This window comes from Ascaphus truei, chromosome 14 (genome assembly GCF_040206685.1).
Source record: "Ascaphus truei isolate aAscTru1 chromosome 14, aAscTru1.hap1, whole genome shotgun sequence".
Lineage (NCBI taxonomy): Eukaryota > Metazoa > Chordata > Amphibia > Anura > Ascaphidae > Ascaphus > Ascaphus truei.
Window position 1 is genome coordinate 43,815,375 of NC_134496.1, and position 27,546 is coordinate 43,842,920.

Sequence of the window (27,546 nt, forward strand, 5' to 3'; positions counted from 1 at the left end):
AAAATCATTTAAGAAAAACACCTAGATCAAAATCAATGTTGAGACCGTTGGGTGAGAGTGTTTTTAATTCATAGATCCAGTAGGCTTCACGCCTACTGATCTGTTTAAGTAAATTACCTCCTCTCCAATGTTTTTCTACGGTTTCTATGGCTCAATCACAGCCTGCAGCGAATGACACAGATTGTAGTAAATCAGGACAGAGCAGAGTGCGATTTTACAGGAGAAGGAACAGAAGAGGAGGACTCCTCTATCATTCTGTCCAGTGACATCGCGATCACTCTAGTCCTGGGACCTAGGAAATCGGTTTGTGGCCCTGATCGCGAGTGTCGGATGGGGCTGGGGTAATCTGGTGTCGTGGTCCCTCCAGCACTCACAGGGTTAAACTATACTGATCAGGCCACTATTGTACAGATACTCCCACTGACTTCAATGGGAGCTTCTGTGCTTTCGGCCCTATCGAAGTTTCGGGAATAATCTCCTGGGTGCCAGTGTATTTGTGAGTGTGCCTCAATCAGTATCAGTATGCCTATATGTATATCAGTGAATGTGCACTGGGGGGTTAAGGGATATTAGGAGTGTGCTTTAGATCTCAGCAAAATGCTGACATTATAGGAGTTCCATTGCTATAGACTTCTTAGAGATTGCTCCTTTTTTATTTTAACTTATCATTTTATTCAGAAGAAATACAGAACAAAAGTAAAGGAGAGGGGAATACTGTACATCATAATGTCACGTTGAAGGACATTACCTTTGCAGGATACACAGATCCCAAGTTGACTCTATGACAATATAACCTAGACAAATATTTTGATCCTCAGAACGATCAGGAAAGGGAAAAGGAGAAAAGGAAAACAAATAAGGGTTCTTGGGAAGCTTTTATTACCAGCACTTTACTGTCCAAAGAAGAGGTTGGTAATCTGGACCAAGATGTAGCTAAGAAACCACTCTTTTCATGTTTTATATCGCCAAAATATGTCCAAACACTTTGAGCATTTAATTTAGCCAGGGATCCCAATTACTGTTTAATTCTTATAGTGTGTGGTGGTACATGTTGTGTGGGAATAGTGACTAGACACAACACAGTGCTAATGAATTATAACAAGCGTTATATACTCATAGCTATAATTTGTGGTGTTGCATATCTCATATGAATCAGTACGTTGAGTCTTAATCTCAGAATCACCCCATACACATATGTACTTAAAAAAACTATACCAACAGTGCAAACGCTGCACAAACCAAAAATAACTTTTATCTCTGTCCGGCCTCCCAATCATGGGGTACTGGCCTGTAGATCCTGGTGTGCTAGCACAATTGTTGGAGCTCATAAACTGTATGTGTGCTGCAGGCCTGGTGCTTTACAAAGATCAAACTGTGATGGCAATATAACTGCAGTTGAAATCCTTTGTGGGTTAGATAGACACAGTTATAATATTTCAGCACACAGGCTCAGCTGGACTCCAATCGTACTGAAATAGCAGTGACATCTTGTGGTCATTGTTAAGAATGCAGAAACACAGGTTAAGAATATTTAATGTTTTCAATGAGGAATTAGCTGCTGGTGACAAAGTGAGAAAAAAAACAAACATAGAATCATTTTTAATTAAATAGTAAGGTAGTGTCCAATATAAACAGGGCGAGTTGGCCAACATGGATTTGTTGCTTTATTTTAAATGATAGATTTGATTTATTGTCGGATTTTATAGTTTGACTACTCAGTTGCTCACCTCTATTTACCTACAGCAGAGACTGCGACTATTCTAACACAAACCAGTGGCAATCGCCAAAAAGACCCAGGTACATTCTGAATACATGCCTTAAACTTGCCTTAAACTAGCCCCAGCATTTCTGCATTGATTAATGGCCCATCAGATTAACAACGGGGATCCCTGGCAGTCCCATTCAAACTGGGACCTCTGCTGTGTTAATCCTATGGGTCATTAAGCAATGCAGAAATGCCTTAAACTAGCCCAGCACATACCCAGCACATACCCAGAATGTAACCGGGCTAGTTTAAGGCAAGCTTTAGAATAGTCGTGGTCTCGTCTGTAATTATGTATGTATATATGTATCTTCCTCTTTTCCCTTCCACATGCCTCGGACAGGAGTACCTCCATGGTTGGTCAGTATACTCTTAACATTTAAATATTAATAATTTCCTGCCATCTGCGGTCAAGGTGGACAAGCTTCATGGATTACACTGAACCTAAAGTCTATTTGGATAAACCTGGTCTGTTTGCTTTGCTGACATTGTGTAACATCTTTCATCACAGTCTCTTGACCTTTCTCTGCCCGAACAAACATGTTTGCTTTCTAACTCTTCCTTACTGTTGCCTGGTATTTGCACATTCACTTTCCACTGAGCAGTCCCCACTATTGCAGGGGATTCTTGGCATCAATGTGGCTTACGGTCGTCTTGCTTCTTTGCTCCCAATTTATCTTGGGAGCTGCAAACCAAGCTTTAACCTTCGATGCAGACTGCAATGGCCAAGACATTTTTGATGCAGTGGACTTGGCGTTGAGACATTACAACGAGCAAAAACAAGATGGCAACCAGTTTGTTTTGTACAAGATCACAGAAGCCAGGACAAGGGTAGGTGAAAATGATACTCTGTGGCAGAGCTTATTGTCCAAAATGTAAATAGTTCCTGTGAGGGGGATGTCTTCATTTTCCATTGTTTGTATTGGCTGAGAGAGAGAAAATAGCACATTACTTCAAGTGGTCAAAGTAGCCTACTAAGAGTAGGAGCTATTGTGTCTAATTTCAATTAATCCAAATCAGTTAAATGTTGATGAAAATAGCTGTGGAGTTGATTTTAGGAGGTTTTATATTCAGCCTTTTTAAAAAGTAGTGGTACTCAATTCCTCAAATACCCCCATACATCGACCATTAATTGTCTCTGAGAGTTGGGAAGAGTTGGCACTCAGAGCCACTAGCTTTAAAAACCTTTTATTTGCAAATGTCCACTTTCTTTCACTTATTTTTTTTTTACATTTCAAAATCTCAAGTGTTATAAAAAGCAAAGTAAGGGGTATATGAAAAGTTTTATTACTAAAATAACAAAAATAGAAACCTTTCCATATCTTGTTATAACATTAGCTTTAATTTAGGAATCCAAACAAAAGGCATCAATCTGTAACCTACATCTGTCTAACTGGGCTCCTGTCTGCGGATGCAATTTCAATATGTTACACTCTGGTACTTGTAGATATAAAGATACGTTCTATATTAAAATACAGCTTCTGTGGTCAAAAGAAATACAACATACAGTACGTGGTGATCTCCTTTCATGCGGAGGTCGTACAGATTCTCATTATTAAACAAAGGTTGTTACTTACATATATAAGACAAACATAGTGTGAAACTCTATTGTGTATTTGACGCACACAAATAATGAATCGCACTCACAAGATATCCCAAAAAAACGAGCCTTGCGTGTTTGTTCAGGGGACATGAATGTCCTGTTCCCGAAAATCAGCTGTGTCTCTACTGTTCAGAGGGCGCTTGCACACCGCGTCCTTCTAAGGTTCACCATCCTTTCGCGTTTCCCCGTCTCTGTGGCTTCCTCAGGGGCTCCTGCTATTATCGTGCTCTCCCTCGAGAGTGATATCGGCCATCTTGGTAGTTCTAGTTTCTAGTCCCTACAGTCAAATGCCAAACCTGAGAAGGACGCGGTGTGCAGGCACCCTCTGAACAGTAGAGACAATAGGCTGGTTTTCGGGAACAGGACATTCATGAACTAACACCCGAGGCTCATTTCCCCCCCGGATATCTTGTGAGTGCGATTCATTATTTGGGCGCGTTCTTTTTCTAACTTCTTTCAAGGGTGGCAGTGGATTGGAGATTTTTTGGATGAGAATCCTGAGATTGATTCACTCTCACACTTGCGGCATACTTTCTGCCATTATCACATCTATATTTATACCACAAAGGATTTGCGCTTCTTTTTTGCTTTTTAACCAACTTACCAACATGGAAGGGAACCTGTCGACTCAGAGCAGCATTACTTTCAGGATGTGTATTAATTTTATTCACTATTTGTTATTAGAGGGTGGTTTTTGCGCTTGTTTTTCACTCATTTCATTTCCATTTGAATCTATTGTCCTATTGTTAACATGTTCACTGCATCTTCACAATGGATATCTTTTACATGCTTGCTGGTTGATGCCATAAAGATTTGGCTGTCTTCCTGGACCTCTGACTTGTCATGTGGGCAGAAATTCTAAATTCCTTATTCAGTTACGAAATACAGGAGCACTTATATAGTACATGATGCCAGCCTTTTAACATTATTCTGTAATAAATATGGAGAAACAACTCTTTGGGGATCCTGATCTGAAGCAGCGATCACTCGCCATCATATCATTTTCTTTATATTGATTATTTTTCCTAATTCGATATTGGGGGTTCCTTCAGATCTGAAATGGGACCCCACATTCCTGAGATATTTACCAGTTTAGTTGCCAATGTTTCTGCTCCTACTAGGGAATAAAAAATTGCTGCTAAATCGCGTGTGTCTTGCGGGCCAATAGGAAGTCACAACGTCATTGGAGGAATGACTAGGCAGCTTCCTATTGGATAACCGCAAAAGCCATCTTTGATAATCCAGAATTGGCAACAGCAGCTAATCACTTAAGTGTCTCTGGAATTGTGGGTCCATTGAGGCTAAAAGTAGCACTATCCAACTGCTGGTTTTAACTCTGTAACAAAAATGTTTAAATGGCTTCTTTAAAGGGACAATTCTACAAAGGACATTTGAGGTCTGGGGGGGAGTATGTTTATTGGCTATGCACTTCTTTAACAAAGGCTGTGCTGAAACAGCTGTGTAATTGTAACGAGTGCTCACCACAAATAGGACGGGGTCGCAAGGCTGAGGTGGGGATGTTTGAATACAAAGATCAACAACCGCGCAACCGTGTTTCCCTGTGTTCCTGGCCACCTTGGGCTCTAGTTGCTGAGTCTTCCTTGTTCGTGAGTCTTTCCTGTTGCTGTGCCTAGCCTGTTGCTGTGCCTAGCCTGTTCATTTGGAATCCCTGTTGCCGACCCCGGACCGTGACCCCGACCTCGCTGCCTGCCCTGACCCTGCCTGTTGCCTGGACTTTGCGCCACTGCTGCATGCCCTGACCTCCTGCCTGCTTACCGACTACGGATACTCTAACAGGACTCTGTCCCTGGGCTCTGGTCGGTTAATTTGCATCCCTACCTCAGCCCTGCGGGTCCGCTTCCTGATCGGAGACGGGCACCCTTCACATGCAGCAGGCATACGCTTACAGGGGTCCATGTTAAAATGGATTTGAAGCAATAGGTGACACTGTGTGCTCATTTGCATGTCATTTCCCTGAATCCCTAGCTGCAGTGTAAGCATTGTATGCTAAGAGATAATTCTTTGAAGGAGCAATTCTATGTAAGACAGAAGTGAATTAATGCCAATGACATGTTCGAGGGGTTACATCCGAGTTATTGATGCATTTTTTACCCAAATCTCACACCTACACGTATTTTCAAATAATGTTTTAATGTTGCTCATGCTGAGCTGAGATTTGGGAGGCGTGTTATTTCCTCCGGCCACTCTTTCTGCCTGATGTTGTGTGTTCAACAATTGCTTGTACTGCAAGAGCCTCCCCCTCACTCCCCTTATCTTTTTTGGCTCTGTGACAAGAGCAGCGTGGGATAGCGGTAAACACTTGATTGACAAACACTCCCCCACTTAGGGGACCCTGAGAAATGCCAATTGTAATTCATTTCTAAAAAAAAAAAAAAAAAAAAAAACAGCCATCCAAATATTACTTTGGTTAGATTTGGTTGTGGAAGCCAATTTCATTGTTACATTTTCTCCAAACGGTTGTTTTTTGGCCGACGGCTATACCATTTATACTATACTATGTTAATTAATTAAATAATTATTGGTAGTCTCCCTATATCTCTTTGTCTTATCAGCATTGGTTTTAGTTAATAAATCTAAACGATCAGTTTGTAATGCTTGCATAAAAGCAGAATGAATATCACGTTCAGAATATCCTCTACTTCTAAATCTATTGTTTAATATCTCTGACTGTTGTCTAAACAATTTAATGATATAGGGAGACTACCAATAAAAGTGAAGAAACTCCATTGTTTATTACTACTTATAGCAATCAAGCCAGTCAAATAAGAACCATTGTAGAAAAACATTGGAAAATATTACATCTTGAGAAGGATTTGGCTACCGTTGTTCAAAACACTCCTAGATTTGTTTATAAAAAGGCAAAAACAATTGGTTATCACCTTTCCACAAGTCTATTTGTATCAGATCGAAACAAACAAAAACAGAATTTTCCCAAGGGGTTCCACAAATGTGGAAACTGCAATTATTGTAAATATGCAACCCCTCTCTCAAGCATTGTATGCAAACATACGGGACAACCATATAAAGTCAAACAATTTATGACTTGTACCACTAATTATGTTGTTTACAAATTAAATTGTATGTGTGGAAGTATTTACATTGGCAGGACAATACGTCCCTTAAAATCAGGATTTCTGAACATCTTCGCTCTATTAAAAAGAATGATCTAAGCATTTCAATTGTCCATTAGGTTCTATTAGTACGTTTACATTTAGTGCCTTAGAACAAATCCCTAAACATCCCAGAGGAGGTAATAGAGAGGCAGCCCTCAATAAAAGAGAAATGTTTTGGATTTATACCCTCGGGTCATTATCACCCGGGGGTATAAATACCGATTGGGAATTGAAACATTTTTTGGAATAGGATTCTCTTTTTTCATATAACGTTTAAATTATGATGTTTTATGCATTACTACAAATTATTTGCATATTTTGTACCTTATATGTTTTTTACATGAGTACTATATGCTCTTGAATAGATATCTGGTCTGTTTGAATCTCTTTAGTATTAACCATTTTGCATATTACAGTTTCTTTTGTATGTGATTGACTATAGGGGACATTTTATTTACTATTTGTATCCCACATTCATAGATTTAACTGATTATGTATGTTATATATGTGATATTGAATTAAGGACTCTCTTGGATAAATAGATTTAATAGGTATAGTAGTTTAGTATTAGTATCATTGTATCTATACTGACTTAATTGTCATTCTGAATATAACTATATTTTATCTACATATCTAAGAGACTCATATCTGTCTCCTGAGAACATTCTTCATTGTTTTTATTCATTTTTTGTTTTTATATATTCCCGCATTGATAGTTTGGTTATCATTATTACTTGCGGGTTATTTTAACTGGATGCCCTTTCTTGTCTATGTTTATGTTTGATCATCCCCCACCTTGCAGTGACGCCACTTAGGCATTTCTATGACAACCGGTTGTCTTAGTAGATGCCCGTCAGTGTGGCTTGTCCCGTTACATCACTTCCGGTATACAGATCTCAGTGTATCAGTCTTCTTAGATGTGTAGTTGCGTCACTTCCGGTGGGCGGATGATGCGTTACCGCGTCACTTCCGGTAAGCGGTTAAGGGGTATAAGAAGAGGCATCGTGTCCACACTCTGCACTCTCTGACGAAGCGCCAATCGTGGCGTGAAACGCGTAGGAGTTTTTCCTGTCTGCACCATGTTGTCCTAATAAAGAAGCTTTTTATTCTACTGGCTGTTTTCCTGCAATATCCCTTACTAGCTCCGCTTCACCTACCTTTTCGGAGGATTACTCTCTTTAGAAGAAGGAATCCCTTACTGCACATTTACAGCTGCAGAATAACTGAGCTATTGAACAGCAAGATTTTCATTTTCTAACCAGCCTGAAAATGATGGTGGAACGCGTTATTTTGTCAAGTATGAGATATACGAGAGTTCCTGTGCAGTGAAAAGTGGCAAAGTGTGGCAAGAATGTGACTACAAGCGATCAGAAGCAGTAAGTCCTGTTTAATGACTTTTTCATAATCACTACGTTTTATTTTCCAATGACAATCAATTCTTATCACAAAATGTAACTGAGATATGTTTCTGTAGGCATGTTATTTTTTTAGTGCGCTGCAAAGCACTGTTTAGCTATAGAGAATCGGTTCCAATCCTGTAATTATAAACAAATGATAAAGGCGGGGATACTACTTTCAGATATTCAGTATGACCCTTACCCATTTTGCAAGTCTGATCTCATCTTTTTCTGTTTGTCCAGGAAACCGGTGTGTGCTCAGCACATGTTCTAATCAATAACCAGCTGAAGATCAATGATGTTATTTTACAGAACTGTAGCATTATTCCAAGTATGTAAATCAGAGCCTATAAAGATTGTTTTTTTGTTGTTGTTTCAATCTTTTTTATTGCGTATACAAGGATGTACAAATTTTCACAGGTCATAGTTCATGGGGGAGTTGGGACAGATTACAGTTAATAGTGACCTCCTAGACTTATAATTAACGTTTTCCTTCTTTGCATTTAAATTCTAAGTTAATTAAATGGTTTGACATTTTGTTTTTAATGATTCTGTAAATCTTTTTCTGGTTATTGTACAGTATTGCCAAACTTTCAGATTTAGGTATTAAGTTAAAAAAAAGTGTTGCACTTTGACATTTCTCAATGAGAATAGGGTTATTGAACTGTACAAAGTCTGTTTGTATCCGGGTCGCTATCTACACTATTTCACTTAGTGTTACACGCAGTATCCATAATCAATAAATGATTCATCCTTGTTGAATTTTTTTTTTGCTTCCAAACTAACCCACAAAACTGTTTTGTTGCACAGCAACTTCTTCAGGGGTACAGATTTCAGAGTCTATGTAATACGTTTAAAAAAGTGCTGGGGGCGCTGGGATACAATGCGTGCGCTCTAGGAAATGGCTGCACTCTAAGTAAGCTCCGTGCAGGAGGTAGACAGCGCGACTCATAAAAGCCGACTATGCTGACTTGCAGTCTCCAAATTAGTCCCAGGCATCACCCCCAGCCATGACATCCAAATCTCAAAAAAAATGCTTCTCCTCCCTGACTCAAGAGGGCCCAGGATGCCAAGCCTGACAGACCCCCCCTGTTGGCGGGCCTGCCACCCTCAGTCCTCCTGCTTTTGCATGTTCTCCCGCTGCCTCCCTCTTCCTCCTCCACCTCTGCCCTCCCAAAATGTGCCACCCTAGGCGACGTCTAAGTCACCTAGTGGTAGCACTGGTCCTGCCCAAGACTAACTATGGACAAAATCCTTCATTTAGTAGAAGACTTGTTTAGTCTCTGTATTTCCAGAGACCCTCTTCTTTTGGCTTTGGGCGCTCCAATTCCAAATTCAAAAAATCTTGAATCTAAACTAATCACCCACATTTTTAATGCCACATGTTGCTCCATAGCCCACCTCTGCAAGCGTAAGACCACTCCGCCCTTCCAATGTGTTTACAATAAAATATGGAACTTAGACTCTCTCTCTCTCTCAAGGTTCTCAGCCTACCTTCATGACTCAACCAATAGGTTTACTGAGACCAGGTTCACGCACTGCAATAAACAAATAAGGCTATAAGCTGTATGTAAGTTTAATGATATCCCAACATAGAACCCAAAATAACAACAACAAAAAAACAAGAGTTCCCCTATAGATGTATAACACCTGTGATGTATAATTTGTACCGATCTCAGGACCTGCCTTTCTCCCCCCCCCCCCATCGCCCCCAAATATTATTTAATCCCTATTCCGTATTCTGTAAACTGGGATTTAATGTGTTGAGTTTATTATAGTACCCTGATTTGAAAATGCTAAAAAAAGAATAAAAAATTAAAAAAAAACAGTGCTGCAGTTTGACATTTCTCAATGAGAATAGGGCTATTGAGCTGTACAAAGTCTGTTTGTAGCGCAGGAGCTATCTGCAATATTTCAAATAGTTCTCAGTGTTACACATGGTATCATAATCCATAAATTATACATACTTGTTCGATTTTAATTCTATATTTTTTTTTAAAGATGTCAGCTTGTGTTGCACCGGCATTTAATCATTTATGCCCTGAGAAGCTGTAACCCTTGTGTACTAATGATGTGTTCTGCAATCTCTTGGCCCAATTTTCAGTGGAAGTTCCTGTGACTGCTAGTTACTATCCGTGTCTTGGATGCTGGAAACCCATAGATATCAACAGTGGGGAGTTGTTGCGCATCGTGAACTATGCCATCGAAACCATGAACAGGATAGGTTCTCATCCTTTCCACTTTGACCTGGAGGAGATGAAGGCTGCATCTAGCCAGGTCTGTACATCTCATTGCAGGGATGTGTTACCATATCCCACAAGTCACAGGGGCATGTGTACAGTATCAAGATGCACCAAACATTTTGGTCTACCTCAATTTACTTCGACGCCATGTGTATGATGCTTGTTATTCCTGCTTCTTACATTTGGCGCCGGTCTCTAATAAGGATTAGACCTTGCTGATTTATTTGATGCACAAAGAAAATAGGAGCACATTTGAAAACATCTTATCTCTAATGGCACTGACTACATCCCCCCTTTTTATCTCCTCCTATGGTCACTCCCCAAAACACTCACTGACACAAATGGAGCAAAGAAACCTTAATACATCAATGCAAAGTGAAGCGGTGTCAAAATGATGCAGTTTGCGCCTGTTTCTGAAGCAATGCTCCATTTGCAACATGTGATACATACAGTAGCAGGAGGTCTGCGGTGCTGGACCATGTTGATTTGCACTCTGGGAACCCCCTGTTTACCGAGATCCTTACATCTGAAGGGGCTGCCGGTAGCAGCTCGGGTTTGGTCACAGAAAATGTCTGTGTAAAGGTTCTGCGTCCTGTCGGCCAATCGGAAAGCGCAATGTCATCCTTTGCCGCATCCCATTGTCCGCTTACCGGGAGGACCTTTAAACAGCCGTGAGCTACAGGCATCACCTTCAGGTGTAAGTATCTCAGGGAGCAGGGGGTCCCCGGTGCTTACATTAACCCCGTTCAGCTCCAGAAAGCCCCTCCTATGTTTTTAGAGTCAAAGCTCCTTCAAAGAATTATCACAGCAAAATTCAATTCTTCATTCTCTCTCAGCACACCACCACCCCCACCTGCCTTCTCCCCACCCGCCTTATCCCCCGCCCCGTTTCATCCATCCTCCCGCCTTTCATCCACACCCCCTTTATTAAACCTCTTCCCTATAACCATGATTAACCCTTTTCTCTGAAGTTGTATCTACCTTCTTTGCTGCTTTTCTGCTACATTCTGGATAAAATGGTGTTGCTTAAATTTGTAATTCCAGCTATAAGTATATTTAAATCATTTTTACAGTTGGTTTGCTGTTTGCAAACATTGTAAACTGTTACATGAACAGGATTTGATCCCCTTGCAGCTTGTACATTTTGTGTGATTTCACAGTGAGCTGTACAGGAGTTTGCAAAATTGTATATTCACCTTTTTATTTATGTTATAATAGTGTTTATGTACAAAGGCCCAAAGCCTGTCGCAGAGTGTTCCCATGGCAACCTCTGCCTTTTATTCTCACTTGCTCCTTCTCCCCAACATGCAGCACAAACTCGCCGTCCATGCAGAGCCTCGCTTGAGTGATTGTAGGGTTGCCAGGTGTCCAGTATTGAACCGGACGGTCCTGTATTTGGACACTCTCTCCAGTAAAAAATGTGTGTGTGTGTGAGTGTCAGTCAGTGTGGTTGTGTGTGTGATTGTGTGTGATTGTGTGTGATTGTGTGTGATTGTGTGTGAGTGTGATTGTGTGTGTGTGTGTGTGTGTGTGTCCGTGTGTGTGTGTGTGTGTCCGTGTGTGTGTGTGTGTGTTTGTGTCAGTCAGTGTGTGTCAGTGTGTGTGTGTGTGTGTGTGTGTGTGTGTGTGTGTGTGTGTGTGTGTGTGTGTGTGTGTGTGTGTGTGTGTGTGTGTGTGTGTGTGTGTGTGTGTGTGTGTGTGTGTGTGTGTGTGTGTGTGTGTGTCAATCAGTGTCGTTCCTCCCCTGGGGTCACTGAGGGCCTCCTCTGCCAGCAGTGACGTCACTTCCATCATGGAATTTTGTTGCAACACAAGGGATATTTCTTATCAAAAGATCACTGCTCTTTAGATGCCAGAGCAGAAATAAACGTTCTTTTAATAGTTTTTTTTTTAACTGTTGATTATAAATACAGTGTTAATAACTGGGAGTTGAAAGTTTGGTAACCGCCTGTTTTTAATTTCAAGACTCATTCTTGTAGACTGAAATGATTTTTTTTACATAAACAGAAAGCATATTCTTGCTGTTCTGGGCTTGTGAATATATTGCTGGGGGTAGCGCCTCAATTTAGATAACTGCAGAACAAAATATGATGACTCCCATACTCCAGAGTTCAAATATGTGATGTCACTTTATTAATCATGTTTTATATGCTTCCCCTGATGTCAATAAAAGCGGAACCAGACAGGGCATTCTTCAACATCTACTACAGGCGGTCCTCGGTTATCCAACGGAATCCGTTCTGGAAGTAGCGTTGTTTAGTGAAACCGTTGTAAAGTGAGCCCCATGTTAATCAGTGGAGGTGAGCATTGGATAACGCATTCCGGCGTCGGATAACGCGTTCAGGCGTCGGAAAATGGCCCGAAGGGTTGCAATGTAAAGCGTTGGATATGCCATCCGTTGTAAAGTGAAACGTTGGATAACGAGGACTACCTGTACTTTGCCAGATAAGGGGCTAGTTTTACTATATCTTAGTATTCAAGAAGTTTGTTACTTGGTATAATCTGTTATCTGACGGTAGACACTAAACACAGTTTAAACTATAAGATTTCTGCATCACATCTGAGAAGGTCAGTAACACCCTGCACCCGTCTGCAAAATCCTCCAGCAGAGAAGGGTATACTATTTCATTTCAACTTATAAAAAAACAAAACAAGTTCATTCTTTTGTTAATCTTTGTTTTCTGTATGTGTTTTTTCAGGTGGTGGGTGGATGGAATTATAAAATGGAATATACCGTCAGACAAACAAACTGTTCCAAAAGTGAATTACCTGACCTGACACCACAATGCAAGATCGATACAAATGGGGTAAGTGCTGTCTTTGTTATTTGTTATGTGTTGTGAGATTAGGATTCCCTATACCAAAGCTTTTATGGTGAAAATAAAAAATTATAATGTTGAAAAGCCTAACGCAGTCAGGTGAGTCAGTTACGCACGTGTGTATAATATATATATATAGCGCCAATCATGTATGCAGCCAGCGCTTTACAAAATTACAATACAAGGTAAATACATTGCAAAGAATGGGAATAAGTGCAACAGGTAAGTGACAATTTAAGGTAAAAGTAGGGTGGCCAGATGTCACGGTTTTTCAGGCTCTGTCCCATCTTTTTTGGGCTCTGTCCCGTTTTTTTCCCCCCTGGCAAGCGCCGACTGCGCATGCGTGATCGACACTTCACGGCTGCTCGTGTGCGCATGCGCGACTGGCAAGCTCCGATTGTGCACGAACAATCGAGTAGTGCCGATCGCGCATGTACGGTCGGCAAGTGCACTTTGCGCATGCTCAGTCGGCGAGCGTCAACTGCGCATGCATGACATTTGTTCCGGTTTTTGTCTGGAAAAATCTGGTCACCCCAGGGAAACGGATACCCTGCCCATAGAGCTTACAATATAACTTAGGGTTGGGGTTCCCTAGAATTTTACAATCGAATTCTTGGGGTTCCCCAACCAAAAAAAGGTTAAAAACCACTACCCTATACCAATGTCTTAAAGCTTTTATGGTTAAAAAGTTCTCGTCTTGAAAATCCTAACACACATATTCCAAACAGTTATCAATGTATGTGCAATGTGTAACGTCTCTTTCACTTGACGTGGGCTTGGTGTTTTGCTAACGATGAAAGCTACCTTGCAGCATATTAAACTGCCAATCAGAGTCATTTATCTATATTTACTTTAGTGCACAAAATGCCACCAGATGGTTTATCAAAAAAATAGGATTTATTTTATTTTGCACCTGGAAGACTCTGACAAATGACCCCCCAGTATACGCCCTGAGTGCAGATATAATGCATATGTGGAAATATATTTGATTTGATGTCACGTTGTCATGGTAAAGCGGAATCACTTAATGTTGCCATGACGGGACGCTGTAGGAGGGGAGATCCCGCTGGACCAGGTGACAAATACTTACAGAGGCCCCGCGCCCTCCTCCAACAATCAGTTTAATTGTTGTGGGGAATAACGCGGGGCCTCTGTAAGCGCGGGGCACGGTTCAGGGGCACCAATGGAACTGCCATTAAGCTGGCCCTGTGTGTCTATCAACTTGTGACTTTACAAGGGGCAGCAGGCACAACACCTCTTTATATCACATGACACACTTCTTCTGAGAGGATTTTCTTTTTAACAGAACGGTTCCTTAATTGTCGCTTTAAGGATGAATAATCCTTTCAGGGCAATAGTTACCAGCAAAGCATCAACATGCAGATATTGATTTGTAGAACCCAGACTCTTGTGCATCAGTCTGAACTTAATATTGCAGGATACAGTATATGTGTATACACTAGTTTTTACCCAATTATTTGCTAGCTTCATGCACATTCCAATACCCTGAAGATGAAGGTCAGTAAAGAATAATGTAAACAAATGTATCCTTTTTTTTTTTTTTTTTACCTTTTATCACGTTTGTCCCATTTAGACACAAAACAGCTGAAATAAAAGGTGGTACAATGTAGTTCACCTCAAACATGTGCTTTATTTGATAAGATGTGTTTTGCGGAGTTCTGGCTGCAGATTACAGATCTATTACATGTATTTCTTTAGCTTTCAGGTAACTGTGAAACTAAAGTGTTTGTAACTCCTTTTGATATCATTCAAGACGTTTTTCAAAGCTGCAAAACGGATACAGGTAAGAGACAGTGAGAGTACAGAAAATATTATCTTCTGTCCTCGTCTAAAGACATATAGTAAGTGACAAGACCCCATGCAGATCCCCCCATATATCCTACCATATAGGAAGATCTTCAGGTGCAGGTAGAGCAGCATTTCCATGAGTGCTACCTCCCTTTACAAGACACAAGGAGCAGGTGTTTGCCACAAGTTCTCCTAGTCCTGAGCCAATGTTAGTGTTCCAGTGAATAGGGCCCATCTCCTGCTCTCTAGAGTGATTCCCATTCACTGGAGAAGCCACATTCTCAATAACACCACAGCTTGGCTCAATGCTGGTATCCTGCCCCACTAGTAACCTAAGTGTGGCTCCCTTGAGCATTAGGCTGCGGCCACGTTGCCGTGACGCGCGCTCATGCTTGAGAGTGGTGACGTCACCAACTCTCTAAGCTTGAGCGTGGCATTTAAGGGAGGGTGCATGTAATTGGCTGGAACGGGCGTGTTATTGAAGGAACTATCGTGACATCACTTTATTAGCGTAAAAATCAAAACAAAGAGCTATGGAGCTCCTTCCCTCCATTTTCACCTTCCCTCCCTTCCCTCCATTCTCTCCCTCCCCCTTCCTCCATTCTCTCCCTCCCCCTTCCTCCATTCTCTCCCTCCCCCTTCCTCCATTCTCTCCCTCCCCCTTCCTCCATTCTCTCCCTCCCCCTTTCCCTCCATTCTCTCCCATCCCAACTTTCCTCCACTCCCCCCTTCCCTCCATTCTCTCCCTCCCCTTTCCCTTGATTCTCTCCCATCCCCACTTTCCTCCATTCTCTCCCTCCCCCCATTTCCTCCATTCTCTCCCTCCCCGCTTTCCTCCACTTTCCCTCCCCCTTCCTCCATTCTCTCCCTCCCCCCTTTCCCTCCATTCTCTCCCATCCCGACTTTCCTCCATTCTCTCCCTCCATCCCATTCCTCCACTCTCTCCCTCCCCCTTCCCTCCACTCTCCCCCTTCCCTCCATTTTCTCCCTCCCCCTTCCTCAATTCTCTTCCTCCCCCTTTCCCTCCATTCTCTCCCTCCCCTTCCTCCATTATCTCCCCCACCCATTCCCTCCATTCTCTCCCTCCCCTCCATTCTCTCCCTCCCCGCTTTCCTCCACTCTCCCTCCCCCTTCCCTCCATTCTCTCCCTCCCATTCCCTCCTTTCTCTCCCTCCCATTCCCTCCATTCTATCTCCAACCCCTTCCCTCCATTCTCTCCCCCCATCCCTCCATTCTCTCTCCGCTCATCCGATACTGTCTCTCTCTCTCCTCTATTCTGTGTGTCTGTCACTCTCTCCCCATTCTGTGCCTCTCTCTCTCCTCATTCTCTGTCTACCTCTCTCTCCCCATTCTGTGTCTGCCTCTCTCTCCCCATTCTGTGTCTGCCTCTCTCTCCCCATTCTGTGTCTGCTTCTCTCTCCCCATTCTGTGTCTGCCCCGCTCTCCCCATTCTGTGTCTGCCCCTCTCTCCCCATTCGGTGTCTGCTCCTCTCTCTCCATTCGGTGTCTGCCCCTCTCTCCCCATTCTGTCTGCCTCTCTCTCTCCCCATTCTGTGTGTCTGTCACGCTCCCCATTCTCTGTCTCTCTCCCAATTCTCTGCTGTGTCCCCCCCGCTCTCCTCCCGCCATGCTCATTTCAGAACATTACAGTGATCGCGCCAAGCGCCAAGTGTCGCAGCAGCGTGGCCACAGCCTTAGACTCCCCATATGTGCATGGGTATGTTTTTGTATGTGTTGTCAGTGATGGCATAACCGATTTATATTGGAGTGGGTGAGTAAGTCAGGACTTGGTGTTAAACAGCCCAGTGATAGATTTTAAAACACATAGAAGTGGGGTGGGAGATATCACACGTTTCTACTATAGGATAATTGTAGGCGGACGCTCACAGAGGTATGCAAGGGAGACTGATTATAGTGAAATTAAATAAGTCTTTTATTGCGCCTTTTCCTTAACATCAGGAAACCATCCAAACAAGGGGTAAACAAAGCTTCTATTCACTTGGGAGTATTTCTAGTGAAATACTATGCAGTTCACAACTCCCTTAGATAAGCATGTCTCCCAGCCCCAAACATATAGCATGCAATGAACAGATATAAAAAGTCTTGTAAATAAAAGTCTTATCTATTCCTTGTGGTTTGGAGGGAAAATCTTCTCTGTCCCTGGTTGCTACCTTTTCTTCAGGGTTTGTCAGCATTCAGATTTAGAAGTTTCCCCTGTGTCTTGAAAGCAGCTCTGCTGTTTCTACTGGCAGGGCTCAAGACAAGTGTCTCCAAGTTCAGCTCAGGTGTGAGCTAAGGAGTCTCACTTCCTGTCGCAAAAGACAGGCTTTTCTAAGCCATCTAATCAGGCAGGTGGTGTTTGTTAATTGACTACCAGCAGTTAACCACCACACTGCTGGATTAGAGGCACATTACCTGAACAGGGATAACTCCCCTGTTACAATAATGTAATGGGATTTCTTTCAAAACCCTATAGCAGAAAATGTCCATTTCCATATACCACGTGCACAAGGCACAAACCTAAGGCTGTGTCCATACAGCCTTTGTCCGCGCGGAGGCGTGCACGTGCATGACGTCACGCACGTGAAGTAGGTGTGTTTTCAGGACAAGGTAGACCCGCCGGCGGGGGGCGTGTCTAGGGGCTAAGGGATCTGTCAGAACATCCCGGATGACTGCTGACAGGAAGTGACATCACCTTCTCTGAAGCTACCATGGCTATCTTGCCTCCTGGCAATCCCTGCCCTCACAGGAAGTAAGCCTCACTTTGGACTTCATTGCCAGCAGCTGCATCTGCCCTTTAAGTAGCAGGCAGTTGCTATCCAACCTCGTGCAAAGTACTGGTTACCTTGTCCTGTCTGAGCTCTCCCTTGCTGTTGTTTTGCCTGCTGCCTGTCTTGACCTTGGAACTGAAATCTGACTACCCCTTGCTTGCCGCCTGCCTCGACCTCGGAACTGAACCTGACTACCCTTTGCCTGCCGCCTGCCTCGACCCTGGAATGTACCCGATTACCATGCATCCCAAGCCTCTGATCCCAGGCTAAGGTTGGTGTATTACTCCTACCTTCACCCTGCGGGTCCGTATCCTGTTTTGCATTCAGCAACGTTACAGGTGCGTGTCTGTGACGTCACGGAGCTGGTTCTCCCTCTTTGGGCGAACTGCTCACGTGAGCTGCCCGTCGAGCCAAGAAATCAGTTTCAACTGATTCCTCGCGCAACGCGCGCCCCCTCCTGCTGTCGCGCACGCCTGCGTGGTCTATGGGCACGATCAATGCCTTAAGACAAATGAAATAAAAAGTGTGATACCCTAACTCAAGCGCTAAACCTAGATAAGTGTGAAATACACGTGAAAAACAAATACCAATTGTGGTTAACAAGAGGTCAAAGCTGCCATAGGTTTCCCACAAAGCAAATATCTCAATTTGCATAAAGGACTGTGAAAAATGAAAGGAGGATACCTGGCGCTTAAAGAGTCACTGTGTCCTTATGAAACAGTCTGATCTTTAAAGAGTGTCTCAAAGTCCAAAACTTGAAGTGGATGGCTGTAGCTTTTCTTCACTGCTGCTGTTCTTCAATACACCTGAAATTGATAAAAGGGTACACCATTGCGCAGCACTACTGATGTTTGATGTTAACCCCTTATTGCCAACTTCCCCAGTGTGGACTGAATACACTTACAGGAGTGTTTCTTTCAGGATACAGTGGAGACAATCTGTGCTTTATTCCCTTTCCGTTCTTTATACACCACGAATCCCCTGGGTGCTTCCTTTGTCTCTTGGGATTTCGTGATTCCCAGAATCATCCGAACTCCACGAGCCCCCAGACAAGGAATTTGAACAATGGCAAAGAAGGGGGTCACAAATTTATTAAAAAACGGCTTCAACAAGCCTAAATGGCTGATTAGCCTGCACTAAAAACAAATGGATGTTTACTCACATGTACTCACATGAATACATGCGTGACAAAACTTCATAAGGATGCCGTCCGCAGCTTGTGGCACAAGCTGCGGACGGCATCCTTATGAAGTTTTGTCACGCATGTATTCATGTGAGTACATGTGAGTAAACATCCATTTGTTTTTAGTGCAGGCTAATCAGCCATTTAGGCTTGTTGAAGCCGTTTTTTAATAAATTTGTGACCCCCTTCTTTGCCATTGTTCAAATTCCTTGTCTGGGGGCTCGTGGAGTTCGGGTGATTCTGGGAATCACGAAATCCCAAGAGACAAAGGAAGCACCCAGGGGATTCGTGGTGTATAAAGAACGGAAAGGGAATAAAGCACAGATTGTCTCCACTGTATCCTGAAAGAAACACTCCTGTAAGTGTATTCAGTCCACACTGGGGAAGTTGGCAATAAGGGGTTAACATCAAACATCAGTAGTGCTGCGCAATGGTGTACCCTTTTATCAATTTCAGGTGTATTGAAGAACAGCAGCAGTGAAGAAAAGCTACAGCCATCCACTTCAAGTTTTGGACTTTGAGACACTCTTTAAAGATCAGACTGTTTCATAAGGACACAGTGACTCTTTAAGCGCCAGGTATCCTCCTTTCATTTTTCACAATGCCTTAAGACAACATGATCACGCCGGACGCCTCCACGTGATCTTCGGCAGTATGGACACCACCTTAGAATACAGGTAATATCTATACAATGTGAGATAAGAGCATGAAACATAACATTATGCAATGTGAAGGAATCACTGCCCCAAAGAGCTTACAATCCAAACTGTTATCTGCTGTTCTAGGATTTTGCCTTAGCTGTCTTAATGCAGTGGACCCGCTTGATCCAGAACTGTTGGATCTGTTAAGACAAGTTATGGATGAATATAATTCTGACAATAACCACACAAACCTTTATAACTTCTTTAGTGTTGGAAGCGCCACAAAACAGGTTGGTATACAATGTGTTCCAGTCTAAGTATATTTAAATCATTTGTACATTTAATTTTGTTTTTAGTTACAGTTAGGACATAACATGCAGGGTCAGGGGGTTGTGAGTCCTCTTTGCTCTACTGCCGTGATAAGATCAGCATTTTTTGGATACGCAATTCTTGTATGGTGGTAAATTAGGAAAGGGGAGTATGATAAGGAAATATACCTAGAATCAGTGGTGTAACTACCATCCGGGATGCCCTTGGACCCCAGCTTGGGTGATTCGATTCCCATTGGTCAGTTTGAATTTCCCACTCCCCTTAAGCCCGCATCGATGGGCTGTCTTACAGCATTGTCGCCTCCAATGGCGTGATTGGTCCATTTCAGGCAAACCCTCGCTCTCTGATTGGCCAGCAAAGACAATCTCTTCACTGATTGATCAGCACCCAGTCTTCCATGGTTTCAAATGGCGTCGGGAAAGTATGTAAGCTGACCAGAGCTCCACAGATATTCTGAGGTTCATACCTAGTCCTGGTGTCAGAGTAGCGGGAGATTTGAACATGCATGCGAGCAGCTATCATCCTAAGGTACTGGGATACCCTGAGATGGACGGACTGTGGTAGACATCCTGGGTGAGCTATGATAACCGTAACCCTCTGGTGAGTTTAAGCTTGTTTTGTGCATTGTGTTGCTCTTTTTGGCTCCTGCCAAAATGGGGGGAGAGGGAGAGAGAGACACTTTTCATATATTAAAATTCAGGATATATTGTGGATGGAGCTTTAACCCAAAGTTTGCGCTGCTGTTGGACAGAATACATTCATTTGCAAATAACCTGAAGATGAAGGTGTCATACGGCTTCCAGTGAGTGAAGCTGAATTACATACAAGTGTATGCAGCCTCACATGCTAAAAATGAATGTGACTTCCTTCCCAGTGTAATTGCTCCAAATAAGTGAGTTTAAAGGAATTTAACACAACTTGAAGAGGATTTCACTGTTTACAAACACATGTTCAGCGCGCATGCGCAGGAGCCGTTGCCGACCACAGGCACAGGTGCAGCACACGCACCACAAGCGCAGCACGCACACACAGACACACACACGCACACAAGGAATTCACAGTTACTATAGATATAGAATTACAAATGGGTAAAACGGGGTGTGTTCTAAGTCAAACTTTGCGTTTTGGCACTGAAATTGTTGTTTTGATTTTTAATTAAAAACATCATCACAAATACAATTTCTGCAACAAAACACAAAGAAGTTTCACTTAAATGCGCGTGCTCGGCACACACACACTCCCCTCCACCCCCCATTAATATGTGCATCAATACAATCCGCACAAAAAGTCATTAGCAAAATTGCCGATCGATCGTAAATGAGACTTCCTTCCCAGTGTAACTGCTCCAAATAAGTGAGTTTAAAGGAATTTAAGGCAACTTGAAGAGGATTTCACTGTTTATAAACAGATGCTTAAAATAAGTGAAATATAATATTTTCTCAACATCTTTCTCTTATTCTTTATCTTATAGGGTCTGGTTGAAAAAATGTATGAAGTGTCATTTGAAATTCAAGAGACCAACTGTTCCAAGTCTGTCTATGCCATATTGGGAGATGAGTGTCAGTTAAATAATAGCAGTGTAAGTACTTGGGACAATGAGGATATATCACTTATTTCCTTTTATTGACTGTGGCAGGGCAGCTCTTAAAGCAGCAGTCCAAGCTGCCATTTTTAATTATTTTTTTAATATGTGCATCAATACAATTCACACAATGGTAAGTAATTAGCCGACTGATCTGTTCTCCTGTGATCGATCGACGAAGATCGGGGTTCACAAAATCTCTGCCAGTGCAGCAGAAGAGGACCAAAGATGCAAAGTTCTGTGGGGAAGATCATGTGACCAGGCAGTCACTAGATACAATTGGTGCACTGCTAGAGAGAGGACAGGGCTCAAAAAGGGGTGTGCCTGAGCCTGTTTCAGAAGTGGAAGGTGATGTGACTTTGTAAATGGTTGCCATAGAAACAAAAAGTGCTTGTTACATTATAATACATTAAAAATATAATTCAGAGTTTTTTTTGTTTTTTTTAAATGCTACAAATATTTTCTCATAATACAGAACTGATTTATTTAAAAAAAACACACATGTAGGATATTGCTTGGTCTGCAGCATTAACCCCTCCCCCCCCGCCCCCCCATTCTGACTTCCCAGTGTAGAGGTCAAGAACATTTGGCTATGTGTTAACCCCAGTGGTGGTGTCTGTAATTGCGCACATACACCGTATATATTCCCTCCAAAAGATATTCCCAGGAGAGCACAAACAAAGCCAGGCAGCATAATAATCATTTTGGTTTCTTTCAAATTCTGGTGAAACATTTGTAATTATAGCTGTATGTCATGCCACCCGCACCTGTCTAACAAAGCGATACAAAGGAAAGTTACACATTACTGCGGAAAGTATACCAGTGAAGCAATACCATGTATACAGTACTTGAATAATATTCTCCTCACCACACTCTTCTCTCTAATGGGACAAAGTAACAATAGGAAAAGAGTTACGATTCGGTAAATTGTAAATGATCAAACACAAAATTATTTACTCATCTATTTTATACACACATATAGCACATTTAGGCCCAGATGCACCGAGCTCTGATAAATAAGGTCAAATAATGTGACGTTACCTAAATAGATAGCAGACCTTATTTTCATTGAGTTTAACAGATATCCACTAAGCTAATTAGATGCAAAAATAACAGCCATTAGTTTTCTCATTAGAATAGACTTAAGGCCATGGATAATTAGCACTGCCTTGCATTAGCTTCACATGTCTTGTTTTAGGCCTGTTCAAAGCTCCAGCACCCTGCGGGCCAAGAGGAAGCCATGATGCCATCGGGTTCTGCTTCCTATTGGCCCATGTGACGCGGGAGCTTTAAACTTTAAAGCTTACCTAGATCAGCCCGGAGTGGCTGCACCTACAACTACTACAGGGGTAAGCTACTGTGAAAGCAGGGGGTCCCCGGAGCTGAACCACATTCATTCTAGCTTCTCGAGACTCTTACCTCAGTAGATCCTGCTGGTGCTTCCTGGTTATTAAATATCCGAAGGCATGCTGGCCAATAGGAAAACGCAACATGTGACATTGCAGCTTTCTATTGGCTCTCGTGCTGCAGGAGATTTAAATGTCCATATTACTTCCCTAGCTAGGAATGGCACTGGGGTCACCTTCAGAGGTAAGTATCTCGGGGGTCCCCAGAACTGAAATCAACGTGGTTAAGCTCTGGAAACCCCCTGCTTCCTACCTAGAAGACTCATTTCCCATTACAATGTGTATCTGAAACAAGTGTGTGTGTGCAGCGCACAGCAAACAGAGGAGCAGGTCTCAGCAAAATGAGTATTTATTGTTGGGAAGGCATAAAAAGAAGGGTACAGCAAGAGTGCCTTCCCAACAATAAATAATCATTTTGCTGAGACCTGCTCCTCTGTTTGCTATGCGCTGCACACACACACTTGTTTTGGACATCCCTGGATTTGGACACGGCTGCACGCTGAGGAGATATTCCTGGGACAACAGTGAGTACCTCAACACTTACCCACGGGCCATCCCAATGAGGAGGGGGAGGGACACCATTGTTCTTACCCCCTACCTTCAGGGAGACATAGAGCCCCTGGCATTGGTCTAAGACTGTGACTGAACCACTGTTTCATTACTTATAGTTCCCAGTGCTAGTTCTCCTTTTCATTATTGGATATTGCTATGGAGACAGGACCAAGCACTTGAGCACTATAAATTCCACATATACAATGTGCATCTGGCCTGGCCGAGAAGTAGTATACAGGTATCACTAGCTGCAAGAGTCCATCTGACCACTGTAACCCATATGGGTAAAGAGTTGGGGATAGCCTGAATGCTGCATAAAATATAATTCATACAGCTAAAACGCGTTCTTCTCGTTGTTTCCTTTATTTTAGGTTATTTTGAGCTGTAATGTCAAATTTAATGTTACAAACAAGGCGATTAAAGTCCGTTCAAGTCCCCGATGCTTCCCAGTAAGGGTAAATATACCTTATTTTCTTACTTAAAGAAATTGTTTCATTGGAGTTCCTTACAAATATATAAACTAAGCAAAGGAGGAGGATATTAAAATATAATCCATGTATTGTTTATATTTTGGTAACTATGTTTTCAATGTGTGTCATGATAAGACCATTAAAATATTCAGTATTTTAATAATCTGGCACAGGAAGGGTTAACGTACATTTTTAAAAGACCTATTTTTCTTATATGTAAAATCGAACTAGCCTACGTATTTATTGGCCCATAAAACAAGGAGATTTTTAGATGAGGGCGGCAGGTAAAAATACCCAGAATACCAGAGTTTAACCAGGGATTGGTGACAGTACCAAGAACTACCAGAGGCCGTGGGTGCCATCCTCAAAGGGGACCTCACATTCCCGCTTTAAGTAGCAGAGAAAGGTGACAAACGGGTCACTATTCAGTTTAAGGTCGGTACTAAAAATAAAAAGATATCTGGTATCTGATGTGATGCACAAGAATAAAAAAAATACATATTTCTAACCAGCACGTACGGCTATTGCAATTAAGTCCAACGATACTGGACTAGTTAAGCTGCATATGTGAGATACTCATTTGTCCATGAAAGATTGGTATATCAACATTACAACACAAACACATTTTGTACAGCCCAGCACATTGATGTAGGTCTCAACATTCTAGGGACTGTCAGAAGACAGTTATGGGGTTTTTTTTATACAGAGGCTTTTTTATCCAAAAAACTGTTCTCTCCTCCAAGCCTTAAAGATGTCATTAGAGATTGATGAAGGGGAGGTAAGGACACGCCCCAGATGGGCTGATTCTATTTTAAATGCAGGGGTTTTCGGGATAAAACCGTGCACTTAGTAATTTAGAATTCAACAAGAGGTGCGTTTTATGCCAACAAAACATGCGAGTTCTCATCTTCAATGCTCCAAAGACCTTGTTCGGGATGGACCCTGATGTGCGTTGGTAACGTGTAGGTTCTCTGTTTTAACATTATTTTATTAAACTGTCTGCATATATTGTACTGTATGTTTCTTGCAACATTATTTTGCATAACTTCATTATATATATTAAATCTAAAATGCAATATGTACTGTTTTGGGCTCTAATTCAACTTTGCACGTCTTTGAAGAGAGTAACTGCATTTTCGGACATATTTTGCCGCAATAGATTTTTGTGTGTTAATCATATTTGTTCCTAGTTAACAGGGGACCAAGGACCCCCCTAGTGATGAGACTTTTGGTGGCAGCAATTTAAGATGTATTGTGATAGGTCAAGGGAAGACTCATTTTAAAGACGCTGCGATAAGTGGGTCAGCAGGATAAATGTGTATATTAACCCGTGTCACATACACAAGTAACGTGCTCACAATAGTGCTGTTCGTGACAAATGTGCATTACCAATTTGCAGTAAGGGGAAAGTATATCTTTCTACAATTCAATTGAAGATGTGTGTAATGTTTGTGTATTTTATTTTCTTATTCTAGATTCGCAGAATAGCGGGTCTTTCTCCTTTCCGGTCAATTCCCATGCGTCAAGTTAGACATACCCAAGGACAAGGGCAATCCAAAGGACAAGGGCATGGTCCTAATCATAAAGAAGACCACAAACATGGGAAAAAAGATAAAAAGGACAAAGGAAGCTCAAAACATGATCATAAAAAAGGTGACTCTTCTGAAGAATCTAAAGAACATGACAGAAGGAAAACAGCAGTAACAGTCAAACCTTTAGTGCATGAAATCCCGCAGGTGCCTAAGACAACTTCGCAAACAGCTGAGGTGTTAGTGACAACACAACAGTCACATAATTCTGGTCATGTTCTTGGGGAATCAGCTACTCCATCCATACAGGGGGACAATGGTCTCCCATTATTCCCCCATATTCCAGTGGCAGAGGATCAAGGACATTTTCCAAATATTCATGAGGATTTGTTGTTGGACCTACCAGAGCCAGCAGCTTCAACTGCCCCGAAATGTCCTGGGAAACTGTGGAAACCAATAATATTTAACCCGACGTTGCCAGCACTTCCAACTCTCCAACCACTTACGTTTGAAGACCTGCAGATTGCTACTGAGGATATAACAACTCCAGCAGCTCTAGGAACAGAAAAGAGAGGCTCCGCCACCCCACCCCAATCTCTGCTATTTAGCGATGAAGACCTACTCTAGATGCCGTGCTGTCCTAATTTTAAAACAATTGTCTGATTAAATGTGGTATTAAATTGTCATTACGTAATTCAAAGGTTTAAGTTGCAAATTTGATGTAAAAACATGGCAATACATTTGCACACTTTTCATTTCTTGCAACACATACATACGACAAAGTAAAATGTTAGATAAGTATTGATTGAAATATCTGCACACTGATGTATCGTCCATGTATCTTACCATAATAAAATTTTCCCAATGGTGGTACTTAAAATAAAATGAATGCTTGATTTATTTAAGAGTTCATTCTACCTAAGGCAGCAAAGTAATATTTCATTAAGAGATTTTCATTGGCTTCCCTCCTGTGGTCTTTTCCTGTTTTCTCTGTTATAAGTGAAAATTAACTTTGTGATACACAAAGGTGTCTACCAAGACAGAACACAGGCATAATTCAATGTGTATCCATCTGTGATATACACATATACTGTACGAAGAGCAACAGGGAGTAGGAACACTCCTTTTTAGGTAGAATCCATAACGGCTTAGTGTGCCTACTGCGTGGTTTACTTACACCCCCCTAACAAACTGAGACGACATAGTTTTGTGGAAGTAAAAATGGTCACAGCTTTATTGTTTTAACAATACCTGCAAATAACTGTCAGCCATAATCTTAGTCCTTTGTCATCCCTATTCTCGGTATCTTCCGGCGGGGGGAGCCCTCCTCCACCCGCCCTAATCTACCGTCCACCAGGAGAGACACTCTCCGCCGCGAGAGACACTCTCCACGGCCCCTAGGTCCCCCTTATCAGAGCCGCCTGGGCCTACCCGCATAGGATAGAGCCCAGTTGCCTAAGATTGGTGCCAGGGGTACAGCGCCTGACCGCCTGTGTCGGCGCCTCCAGCCCGCACAATCTTTTCAGGGGGACCGTTACCTGGCGGCCCATCCGCATCGGATGGAGCCCCATTTCGGGTATTCACGGTGTCCTTACGATGACTGGCCTGACAGTTCCGCCAAGCTGTAATGATGGATCTGCTAACAGATTCATAAGATATGGTTAGACACAACACAACATTACATTCTCACTGGGATGGGTGGGTGGGAAAACAGAATCAGTGATCAGTTCCTGCAAGCGCTGGGCTTAAATAGCCTGCCCCATTAGCCCCTCCCCTTGTTGATTCGCGCACAAATCCACCAAACCTCGTGGTGGGGGGAAGGAAAGGAAGGCACGTTAAGTACCCCCTGGAGGCACGGAGCCATTATAGACGCGACGGCCCCATTTTGGGACCTCTGCTTCTCTTTAATAGCAATGACGTTTTTTAATTGAAAAAAGTAACTACCTATTTTGATGGCAGAAAACATGTCTTTATTGTTGTATCAATCACAGCCTGCAGTGAATGACACATATCGTAATAACAATATTAGCAGATCAGGACAGAGCAGATATCCACTTATCTTATACATAACCTTACAGGTTTTAAAGAGTTAGTACCCAGACTTGTTTGTTTCGTGATACCTACGCACAGAGCTGACAATACACACAGCTGGTCACTAGCCGTACACAGTATTTACCGGACTTTTAAGCAATTTTGCCATTCCTGCATTTAGAATTATTCCAATGTATGCCATGATGCCCTCTCACCACTGGGGATTTTAACATATTTTAACAGTATATAGTACCACGTGTGTCGTGTTCTGTATCTATGAAATA

The 27,546-nt window shown here is 42.3% G+C and overlaps 1 protein-coding gene and 1 long non-coding RNA gene across 3 annotated transcripts; one reads left to right on the forward strand and one right to left on the reverse strand.

Annotated features, from left to right (window-relative positions):
* Window positions 1-2,327: 2,327 nt before the first annotated feature.
* Window positions 2,328-26,116, forward strand: LOC142466033 (T-kininogen 2-like). 2 transcript variants are annotated; one of them, XM_075570657.1, is made up of 10 exons: window positions 2,328-2,593; window positions 7,762-7,875; window positions 8,140-8,227; window positions 10,001-10,173; window positions 12,839-12,946; window positions 14,678-14,762; window positions 19,507-19,652; window positions 21,164-21,271; window positions 23,604-23,687; window positions 25,178-26,116. In XM_075570657.1, exons 1-10 carry the CDS (start codon window positions 2,399-2,401, stop codon window positions 25,856-25,858), a joined length of 1,782 nt encoding a protein of 593 aa, XP_075426772.1. In that variant the 5' UTR covers window positions 2,328-2,398; the 3' UTR covers window positions 25,859-26,116. The 2 variants fall into 2 exon arrangements, with proteins under 2 accessions (XP_075426772.1, XP_075426773.1); XM_075570658.1 differs by lacking the exon at window positions 23,604-23,687.
* Window positions 2,341-3,631, reverse strand: LOC142466040 (uncharacterized). Its single transcript, XR_012788037.1, has 2 exons — window positions 3,410-3,631; window positions 2,341-2,688 (listed from the first exon to the last, which is right to left on the reverse strand). It is a non-coding gene; the product is annotated as an uncharacterized LOC142466040 (long non-coding RNA).
* Window positions 26,117-27,546: the final 1,430 nt, after the last annotated feature.